This window comes from Amia ocellicauda, chromosome 6 (assembly GCF_036373705.1).
Source record: "Amia ocellicauda isolate fAmiCal2 chromosome 6, fAmiCal2.hap1, whole genome shotgun sequence".
In the NCBI taxonomy this organism is placed as follows: domain Eukaryota; kingdom Metazoa; phylum Chordata; class Actinopteri; order Amiiformes; family Amiidae; genus Amia; species Amia ocellicauda.
In genome coordinates this window covers 14954317-14966350 of record NC_089855.1, presented here as the reverse complement: position 1 = coordinate 14966350, position 12034 = coordinate 14954317, and the positions used below count along the sequence as shown (strand labels likewise).

General features: G+C 36.5%; 1 protein-coding gene across 1 annotated transcript; it reads right to left on the bottom strand.

Moving 5' to 3' along the window:
• Positions 1–5817: 5817 nt before the first annotated feature.
• On the bottom strand, positions 5818–11614 carry jagn1a (jagunal homolog 1a). Its single transcript, XM_066706242.1, has 3 exons — positions 11450–11614; positions 9753–9867; positions 5818–6849 (listed from the first exon to the last, which is right to left on the bottom strand). The coding sequence occupies exons 2-3, from the start codon at positions 9839–9841 to the stop codon at positions 6387–6389; spliced, it is 552 nt and encodes a 183-aa protein (XP_066562339.1). The 5' UTR covers positions 9842–9867; positions 11450–11614; the 3' UTR covers positions 5818–6386.
• Positions 11615–12034: the final 420 nt, after the last annotated feature.

Below are 12034 nucleotides of genomic sequence, written 5' to 3'. Positions count from 1 at the left end.
AAAAAAATAGAAATTTGCTTACAAACAAAAACAGAAATATCTTGGTTGGATAAGTGTCCACCACCCTTGTAATAGCAATCCTAAATTAAATCAGGTGGACCCAATCACACAAATTAAGTGGCCTCCACCTGTAGGTTCCCTCTGTTGGGTACTACATTTCAAAACAAGGCAAATGTCCTTGAGTGGGCAAGTCAGAGCCATAACTTGAAGATTGCTATCTATCAGCACTCCCCAAGAAACGTGACAGAGCTTGAACAGTAAAGAATGGTCAAATAAGACTCACATACTTTTGGCTAAAATGGCAGTTTATAATCTTTCTCTTACATGATAATGTCATATGATGTAGTAGAGTCCCCCAAAATAAGTGAAAATAAAAAGTGATTCAAGCAGCCATTGAGAGCTAATTGTAACTAATTTGACTTGACCAATGAAAATATGAATATGAGAATATGTGTTAACAAGTGCTATGTTAGAAGAGGTATGTTATTGTATTTGTATCTCTATTTTGTTTACAGCACCGATCACTGTATATACATAAATCAGTGTCTTGGCACCATACCTCTTTTATTTCTAAGACCCCGCCTTACAAGGCTATATTCTATTGTATATTCTTAAGACTTTCACCAATGTTCTCTGATGTTTTAAGATACAGTAATGAAAAACATATTGGCCTACATTTAAATGCATGATTTTGTATAATTCAAACTAACAATTTACTAAGTTAATGAGTAGAGAAGGATTTAACAGTGTATGCTATAATATATGAATTCAAATTCAGTGTCTGGTCTTTCAACTACTTCATTTGGGGTCTTGGATTCAACCTCCAGAATATGTATGGCAATGTTATATGGAAACAAGTGAAAGTTTTCACCCATTAAGTAGGATACTAAAATTGTTCTGTAAAATTTTATTTTAAGCCTTAAATGTTTAATTTATAAAATAAGACATACCTCTTATGAGCTGAAACAATATCAGAAACCATGCTTCTGGAGCCATGAGGATATCAATTTTCAAAAACTAAGGAGAGAGCACAGATTTTACATTAAGCAAACTTCACTTACAGGTAAACTGGAGGAGGGGAGTTCTCATCTTTATCTGACATTTTGTTCACTTACTGTGAATTTAGTTAAAACCCAGTTGTGGTATATATATATATATATAAACTCACCTAAAGGATTATTAGGAACACCATACTAATACTGTGTTTGACCCCCTTTCGCCTTCAGAACTGCCTTAATTCTACATTGCATGTACAGTGAACTCATTGTCATGTTCAAGAAACCAATTTGAAATGATTCGACCTTTGTGACATGGTGCATTATCCTGCTGGAAGTAGCCATCAGAGGATGGGTACATGGTGGTCATAAAGGGATGGACATGGTCAGAAACAATGCTCAGGTAGGCCGTGGCATTTAAACGATGCCCAATTGGCACTAAGGGGCCTAAAGTGTGCCAAGAAAACATCCCCCACACCATTACACCACCACCACCAGCCTGCACAGTGGTAACAAGGCATGATGGATCCATGTTCTCATTCTGTTTACGCCAAATTCTGACTCTACCATCTGAATGTCTCAACAGAAATCGAGACTCATCAGACCAGGCAACATTTTTCCAGTCTTCAACTGTCCAATTTTGGTGAGCTTATGCAAATTGTAGCCTCTTTTTCCTATTTGTAGTGGAGATGAGTGGTACCCGGTGGGGTCTTCTGCTGTTGTAGCCCATCCGCCTCAAGGTTGTACGTGTTGTGGCTTCACAAATGCTTTGCTGCATACCTCGGTTGTAACGAGTGGTTATTTCAGTCAAAGTTGCTCTTCTATCAGCTTGAATCAGTGAATCCTGACCTCTAGCATCAACAAGGCATTTTCGCCCACAGGACTGCCGCATACTGGATGTTTTTCCCTTTTCACACCATTCTTTGTAAACCCTAGAAATGGTTGAGCGTGATGATCCCAGTAACTGAGCAGATTGTGAAATACTCAGACCGGCCCGTCTGGCACCAACAACCATGCCACGCTCAAAATTGCTTAAATCACCTTTCTTTCCATTCAGACATTCAGTTTGGAGTTCAGGAGATTGTCTTGACCAGGACCACACCCCTAAATGCATTGAAGCAACTGCCATGTGATTGGTTGGTTAGATAATTGCATTAATGAGAAATTGAACAGGTGTTCCTAATAATCCTTTAGGTGAGTGTATATAGATAAGACTATTCATATACACTACTGGTCAAAACATGTTAAACAAAATTATTCCATTATTTATTTTTTATCTCCAATTGTTTATTTGTTCTATGCTTTAATTTCAGAGTAAACTGCATACATTTCAATCAAAACTGGAAAAATGTAGGTGTTCTGAAACTTTTGACCAGTAGTGTATATAAGACCACAAGATTTTTGTTTGTCAATATTGACAACAGAAGAGTTTGTTTCACAAACAGGAACTGTAAGTTCTTTTCAACATTCACACATATAACGGCTAGACTGTCAAAGTAATGCTGATTTGTGTACAAATATATTTCTGTATCTCAGAGGAACTGAGCTTTTGACTGCCACTTACAAAGAATAACTATTTGTAGGTTATTTCAAAAGCTTGGCCATGTATAGAAAACAACTTGAACTTGAAAACAAATCCTTGAATTATAATACATACACAGCTGTGCAAATGTTTTAGACACAATTAGATCCAGTGAATAGATGTGATGAGCATCCACAATTTACTCAAAACCTTCACTAATGTTGTTTATTATTATAAAACGTGTTAATATTATCAAGAAGGAAAAGTGTTGATTGAAATAGCTAGCATTGATCACTTTTAAAGGTCTGGTATTCGAAACATAGTCAACAAATACAAAGAAACATCAATTGTAATTGACAAACCCAAGAGTGGAAGACACAGATTTGTCCAAACAGGATTAGCAATACCTGAAGAAAATACCATTAAGGAATGGATGGAAGACAGGAATTTAATTGACAACAGAACTGGCAGTATGCTCATGTGTCATTGTCCATACATTAGCAGTTCCAAGGTAAAGGTTATGTCGCAGTAAGAAAACCCCTCTAAAGAGAGGGAATGAGACTAAATGGCAACATTATGATGAAAATTGATGGAACAGTGACTGCAGCAAAGTACAAAGAAATGTTAATCCCTCCCGCTAGCCCCAGTAGTGCAACAGTCTATGAGTAATCCTACAACAAGATACTGATCCAAAACAAATCAGACTTATTCGCAAAATCCTTCAGTACATGGAATTCCTCACTCAAAGCTCACCTCACAATATCATGGGATTCTCTGGCCAAAGAAAAAGTAAAAACTAATCCCAACAACTCAGATCATCTTTGGAAGGTCTGGAAAGAAGGGTAGAACACCATTCCATAAGTTGATCACCAAATTATTTTTAAGTGTACAAGAAGAATTACGTTTTCCAAGGGAAAAGGTGGATAACTCACCATTAGTTCATATCAATATATATTATGTATCAATTTGCAGTTTCAGTTTTGTAAGCATGTAACTACAGTGAACACATTGTAGTTTCATTTTAAGCACAGAAGACATATTTTTCATCACTTATTTTCTATTTGTAAATTTACCTATTGTTGGATATGCACTAAAAAACACAATTTAAACAAATTAGCACACACTTACAATTAATTGGTGTGGGGAAGTATTTGCAAGAAACATTAGCATAATTACTAGTTGCGTGTATAAGCATGGCTTAAACAGTAAATTATTATACATAGTTCCCACAACCATATATCTTGAGTTCCTTATCCATGAAAAAATTATTCTTATTATTGTTTTTTTTTGTTTTTTTTTAATCTGCTTACCGTTTTTTGCTTGAAACATCTGTCATCCAACAAACTGCTGTCATCACCCAGACATATGGTAGACTGGAGCACTTAAATTAAAACGCAGCATGAAAAACGCTTACCCCATTACAGTAAACAAACTCAACTGTAACTGTAGTTATGTGAAAAAGTACTCCAATCAACCACTTTGCATTCCTTTCTCCAAGAAGCTCTGAACAATTATGGCAGTAAATGCAACACATTTTGCTATATATTAACTAACAAGATGTAATCAGTAATTGACACTACTCTATGGGGCTGAATGCAAACAGAAGCTTCCCATTAACTGATTTTCAAGGGAGGACTGTCCAATAGTAGAGGCATTACACTATATCAGGAAGTTATGTTTTATTGGCAGCTGCTATTAATATAGCCCAGCTTAAATGGGATCTTACATTATGCTCTTTGTATTGTTTCATATTCTTTGTGACAAGATTATTCTAACATGTGATAAGTTGCACTTCTTAATGATTAACTTTGGAGATTCCTAGAGGAAAAATTATAATTTAAAACAATATTTATTTTGTTGTCATTTTGGTTTTTCAGTCAAAACTCAAAATGAATTGCTAAAATGCATTGTATCCACAATATAGCACCTACCACTTTATCAGGAGGGCTTTGAAAAGGTTAAAATACAATCATTTGTGGTTCCTGACAATGTATTTAAATATAACGCATTACTGCTTTACAGATTTTATTGCAAACAAACGTACATTGGGGAAACAAATCTACACTCAGGGAACAATTGCTCAAGCTATAACCTATAAGCTATTGACTGAGATTATACGTTTGTTTCTTTAGAGGCTATTATATGTTTAATGCAAATAATTTTCTTTCTCCAGTAGGGATTGAACACTGCACACTAAATGAAAAATAAATAGCTTTAAATAGCATCTTTAATATCAGTAATTATAGGCACTTTTACATAACAGAATGAAACAGGTGCCAGCAGTGTCCTTTGAAAGAGGTGTCCTTCTCCCCACCATCCTGGTGAAATGCTTTGATACTGAGGTGGATGGACCCTTGCCTATTTTCATTTGGCTCTTAAGCAGGAAATTGAACAGCTCAAATTTCTCTGGGAAAGGACTACATTTTCTTTCTTGTTCCTCAGGGCCTCATCTTTGATGTAGAAAGTGGGAAAGGAGCGAAAGAGGATTAAGGCTATAAAATACAATAAAACATTCACTCAAGAAAAACAACAGCACAGATATGATGGTAAAAATCCAACACACCTCAAGCTCTTTAACATTAATGAGGGATATCCAGTATTTACTGAATACTACAGTGGCTCTCAAAAGTATTCACCGCTCCCTTGGACTTTTCCACATTTCATTGTTAGAACATGAAATCAGAATGGATTTAATGAGGAGTTTTTGCCACTGATCAACACAGAGTAACATGTCTATTAGTAATGACTAATTATGTGACTTCTAAAGACAATTGGTTTCACCCCAGCTCAATCAGGTGCGTCATAGCAAAGGGGGTGATTACTTATACATTCAAATAGTTTATTTTGTATTTGTAATTAATTTAGAATAATTTGCAGATTATATTTTTCAATTTGACTTTATGGACATTTTCTTTGTTGATCAGTTTCCACAACTCCTGATTAAATCCATTCTGAGTTAATATTGTAACAATGAAATGTGGAAAATTCCAAGGGGGGTCAATACTTTTGAGAGCCACTGTAAACTATCTTGTGTTTAGAATAGACCCTGCACACACCAGGGATAATAGTGTAACCAATATGGTTGATACAAGGACCCACAGTGTACAGTGCTGAAGCCCAAATTCACCACTGGTTACTTTTACTTTTGGAAAAACTGCATCACTTATTGTGCAGGAGATTAAACTAGGTAAAGATCTACAACTGGAACAATTCTGTGGTTCACTCCAATTACACACCGTTTAAAAAAACAAACACAAAGACAACTTTTTAATTGCAAATTCAAACAGAAAACACGGGAAATCCAATTATGACTGCCTTATTTTATTTTCAGAGTCATTAGACAACAATATAATGAGATGCAACTGAAAACAAAATATATTTATGATAACCTGGAAATACAGTTACAAGAAGAGAATGTGTATTTGCATAACTGCCAGACATGGCCACTCTTCTTCAGTTTTGGTGCACGGAAATTAACCTCCTCACAGTGTGCTGTTCACACACCCCAGTCAACAGGGTCCCCATTGCTCTGCTTTGTTAGTAAGATGACGTGCAGTATTAAAATGCAGATTCTGCCTGCCTAGTAAGTGAGCTCTTTAAGAGAGTGTATATGGTCATATTTAAAACAAAAAAAAACTTTGCTTTGATGTTCCCCACTGTTGCCCCTTGGTTCATACATCTTTCCCCCCATAGACATCATCTTATTCTGGCCTTGGAGGAGATGAGAAGTTGCTGAGAAGGATTTTTGGTGCAAATGAAGTAAAAGCTGCATGGTACTCCTTACTGTGGCAGCAGTTGTTCTTTCTTAAGAAAAAATAAATTAAAAAAAGAAAGTGTTCATTCTCCTTCCATTCCACTTGCAGATCCTCTCATTTCTTCTTCTTGTCCTGGGTGGAGGTGAACCAGGCATCTAGAAGCTTCTTGCTGTAGTAGATCTGCCAGGCATGTACCTGCACGGAGATGACCATCACCAGGTACATGACCGACACAGCCGAGAAGCCAAAGATAAAGCGGTAGGCCTTGCCATGTCGGTAAAGCTGCTGGGCCACAGGGAACATCTCCATTCCCCCGTAGATGAGAGGCGCGATACAGAACAGCCCGGCGCTGATCATGGAGATGACCAGGTAGCTGATGTTGTTACGTGGAAGAGACATAAAGCTGAAGATGGAGGGAAAGATGCTCAGCAAATAGGGGTATTCCCACTGATAGGGGGTGGCCACCACATCGTGAGACACCAGGTTCAGGTAGCTGACGGTGACCTGCGCTGCCACAAGGAGCCAAATCAGCACATGAACAATGTTCAGTTTTCGAATCTCAGACTTCAGGGCCACACTGTGAACAGGAAACACAGGAAAATGTTATTACAGCACAATCATACACACAAACATCTTGACCTGCTGGTCAGTTTTCGAATAAAGTGGAGTTTTATTTTCCTATATAAATATCTGACAAATCATAAGCTCTGGCATACAATGTCATGAAGACGACTCCATAAATAGATTGATGACAGTTTTACATGCTTCTGGGCGGTCGATCGATTTTTAAAAAATAATTTAAAGTGGTTATATAGTTAAAAGGTTAGACTATGCCTTAACTTAGATATATGCAATACCAAAAAAACTAAATTGTGACTTTACCCCTAATAAATATGGCTTCTTATTCACCAAAAACTTTTATTTTTTTATCAAATCCACCATCTTGGATTTTCTTGAGCTAGTGTCATTAAAAAGAAGTTTTAAAAATTACTAAAAGTAAACACACAAATAACTACCACATTTATCATAATACAAGACCCTTGTCTAATGTTTGGATGGGATAGTTGATACGTTTTTTGATTTGTGTGAACTACACCACAAAACATTGTCAAAGTCCAGCGTTTGGCGAGAAATGGCACCGAAACGCAGCTCCACGTAGCCGCTCGAGCGCTCAGAGTGGAATGTAGAGGCAGATGAGAGACTGATCCTCCTGCATTCCACTGCCAGAGTGCCCGCCATGTCACTGTTTTACTGTGCTATGAGATTTGTAATACTAAGAAAAATATATACTGCGATTTAGAAACACCAGGGATCATTTTATGTGAAGCACATGTAAGAAAATAATATATCAGACTATGTATATCCAAACTATTTAGATTATAATCGTATAAAAGGAATGGAGGAGCAGAGTTGTATCCTGTTTTCAGCTTCTGTGTCCATGTGCCAATTTGGAAAACACTTGTTTTAGTTTTTTAGTATGCAAATGAAAAAACACGATTGCTTATACGATGTCTACTATCATATTACCTAAAATAAGCGTTTAATTCATGATATATCCAGGTATTATTATTGCTGTTTATGTGAATGATCTGAGAATGTAGCAGCCAGCTCCCCATCACCAAACTTCAAATGCTACAAATCTAGCATGTCATCAAACCTGGTCAAATCGTAAATTAACAAGTTTCTTGAGAGGAATTTCACAACTTGGCAATGAAAAACAAACCAACTGCCAAGTACAACTGGAAGTACCGTGAAACACCAATACATCCTTGGGACCATAACAATGGTATGTGATAACCAAGGTATGTAATAACCGGATACTGTACCTGCATAACATCCCCAAATTAAATAAAGTACTGTACTGCAAAAAACGTATTAACCTGTTTACTCAGGACACATCTATTCAGACAGTACTTGTAATATTAGTCCCTTACTCTCCTGTAAGATAGAACTTTACAACATTTTATCATGCTTCTCACATCACTAATACTTGTATTATTGATTTCCCGTAGCCCTTGACTGTGACCTAACATCTTGACAGCACTTTTACTTTCATGGATGTATGACCTCATAATTGTATTTACATGTGTAATATGTACAATGTATTATGCTTTGAATTGCTTTGTATAATGTAAATTTGAATTTGTAAATGTTTGATGCCTTGTATTATTGTACTGTATTATTGCACTTTGTATTGCGCTTATGTTGTAAGTTACCCTGCATAAGGGCATCTGCCAAAAATAAAAATAATAATAATAATATGAACTGATATAATTATAGTAAAGAGCAGAACAATATCAGTGGTTAATCCCATTATAAATGACTGCGGTTATTGGCCTTGTAAATGGAATTCTGTGGTTTGCGCGCTTCCATGAAAAAATGATGAAAAAATACTTTTCCAGAAATATACAGTGTATGTTGTATTTCAAACCTTGTAAATTACAGAGCCCAAAATAGTCTGTATGTCTCTTAGGTCTTGTATAAAAAATGAAAGTAGATGGGTACAGCCACCTCTCATATCAGTGGCAACACAGGCGTTTTATGTTCAGACTTGCAGCACACGTGTCAAAGTAAACAAACTTATTTTTTCCTGACTTCAGGTACAAAATGCCTGTTAACCTGCTATTTGTGGGGATGTAACCTATCAAAAGACACTTACACTAGGGGTGTGCATGAAACCACCATTTGGGCTGGAGCTTTTAGAGAAGGGGAGGAACCAAAGATCTCGGTGCTGCTACCTGTCACTCAATAGGAAAAGATGGCTTTTCACACCGGTGTACAGAAAAAAAGCTTTAGACAAGCTTTAGTTTAGACGCACAGCTTTAGGTTTACTGTATGTGATGTGTTTTATATTACTAATCTATGTAGTATTTGGATCGGATGGTTCTTTTAATTTTTCTTAATAGTAATTTGAAAATGGCGCACGTAAATGCTTGTAACCTCTTCACGGAGAGCTTCTACACTCTGTGATAAATGCTTTTAGGGAACGTTCGACGTCCCTACTACAAGGGCCATTATTTATCTCTGGAAAAATGTGTAACTAGCTAAAAGTTTGAAGAGTTGAATAATCAAACAGGTGAATTTGCAGGGCACAAAGAAAAAAAATTATGGTACAAACAAATGGGGATATAAAACTGAAAAACCAAAAGAAAAAAGCAGTAGTGCATGTCGTTCTGCTATGACTGACAACTATACAACCTTGTCTGTTAATTTATGTATGTGCTAGAATGCACCTTCTACAATTTGATGCTCCAATCCCATGATACTACCTGGTGATAGGGTGTCTTAATGTCACTGTCCTCAAGGAAAAACACCACTGAATTCAATAGACATGGGCTTAGTTAAGTCAAAATATTAAATTCATTGTAGCCTTTCCTGTTACCATAGTGTATTTGCAAATGCCCGAGTACCATAACAACTTGATCACATCTTAAGTTAAGTGAATGCTTTCAGCCGAGCACACAGAGAGCAGGTGTGTACCTCATTTGATAGTGCGATGCCACTCTCTCTCGGTGCTGGAAGTCACTTCCATCAGTGCCTGCCGCTCGAGGGCCTGCTCGTGAAGCCATGGTGCAGAGCTGATCACAAGGAAAACCTGTTTAAATATATAAACATAAAAAATAAATTCACTCATTACAGTCAACAATGTAGTTTTAGTATATGACAAATTCAAGTACAATTTTTGTTTAACAGATGGGACTAGACTAAAAAAGATCTACAACCTTACAAATGTATAATAAAACCTGATTTTTAATAGAGAAATATTTAAGATGAAAGTAACCTTTTCCTTTTTCTAAAGCAATCATATGCTGAATTTGTACAAGTTATTTTCCATACAATGTAATTTTGAATGTTGCTGCCTGCCTGAGGACACAGTAAAGCAAGTGCTTTCTCCTGAATACTCAACAAACTTGACTTTTAGGTTTTCTACCACTCTTCAAAAATGTATTACTGAATACAATTTTGTGTGTGTATGACAGTAATCCTACAAACGTCCCCTCCTAATTGTGGTCTCTTGCGGGACAGTAATGTTTTTAAAATGAATAAGGTTTTGTTTATTATTTACTAATTTAACATAAGAAATTAAAACGAATGTATTTATTTATCATCTGTAAAAGCCATGCATTCCAATACTTGTGTTTGTTTAACTATTTGTATTTGTATAATCTAAACTCCAAGTATTTGAATTTCAAATCATGGAAACATCAAAAACTTTCAAAAGCTATTCAAATACTGGCCACTCACAACATTTGTATGCTATTGACTTGTGCAAGCCTTATTCATCACAATGAGACCTACAAATCACACCTATTACAAGTGCAAAGCATACAATTGAACTGAGCTAATCTGTCAATGATCTTCTCAAACCTTTAAATATTAACTTTATGGTTCCTGTTTATGCTGCTATTGTAAACTGTAGCCCTTGTATGTCACCTTAGGTAACTATCATAAAACACTAATATTTGTGTGGCGGAATCAGTTAATTTATAATGTATGAAATAATGTTTAAGTTATTTATTATAAGGAAGATGTCTGCATTGAATTATGGTAGTGAAAAGCTATACTTTTCATGTTCAGGTGTAACGGGAAACATTTCAGTATCATTTCGATCCATTTGGCTGCACGTCTGGCATGAAGTAGGCAAGATGCCACAAAAATAATGCATCTTAATCAACCCTGAAACTTACAGTTGATTCATTTAGCAACAATAATAATATTTGTAAAAGTAATTTACCGTTTTAAGAATAACATTTCAAAGCTTTCTGTGTGTGCTGCGTTACAGAGATTGATCTCAAACAAAGAGGACAAGGGCCAGGGCACCAACGACAGCTGATCTTTGCACACATATCCGCACAACTTAACACAAGTTCTTAAAAGCATTCATAAATATGCCATTTGAATATGAAATGAATATAGTCACCATTAACACACATACGCACACATATTTCTTAGCAGACGTGTGCATGTAAATACGAATATAGTAGTTGTTGTTGTTGATGATGATGCAATATATATGTCCTTAAATGCATACATAAATACAGAGAATTTGCTTTTAGCATATGTTAATTTCCTATTGAATTGTGTATTTTAACTGCACCCAGATTCAAAACCGCATGCCTACACTGACCCGTGTTGCATGCTTCATCACAGGAAGGGGATGCATTACATCAACTTACTGTATTTTTGTAGGTGTTTCTAGAAAACAGCGTCGAAAGTCAGGATTATTATTATTATTTGTATTTATTTTGTTCCCAAACTACACCCGCAACACAGAGGGGATGCCCTTTATCTTTTCGCTTCAAAATGTCTCTCCGCGCATGAACAAATCGGAAACACAGCTGTCAGTCGAGGGTTGGCCAGAGCATAATGACGACATTTCCTGTTTAGGATCCATAAAAACCATAGAATCAAAGATGCATTATTTAAAAATATCTATGACTATTAACGTCTATGGTGAGTTCACATTCACCGCCCAGCTGCAGACGGGAAGCTGCGCCCGACTCTCTCAAAGCTCGCATTCTTGTAGCGCACATTTCCGCACATCTGCAGAATCGCGCCGATCCCATTGGTGGAGCCGCGCAGACCCACGCAGAGCTGCGGACGTCTGCGCTGCACGAACTCGACCAAAGATTGGACGTCATGGTTTGCGCAGAGGGAGCGTATGTGCGCAGCTTCGCTAGAGGAAATGCAGATCAAATTAGTGAAATAAAGACACGGCGTTATATCATATTGGCTCATTTAAAAGCATTTAGAAAACGTAA

Coding starts and splice junctions, on each gene's coding strand:
- jagn1a (XM_066706242.1), bottom strand. CDS start 9,841: ATGGCTTCACGAGCAGGCCCTCGAGCGGCAGGCACTGATGGAAGTGAC. Junction 6,850..9,752: donor GCATCGCACTATCAAATGAG/GTACACACCTGC, acceptor TCCTGTTCACAG/TGTGGCCCTGAAGTCTGAGA.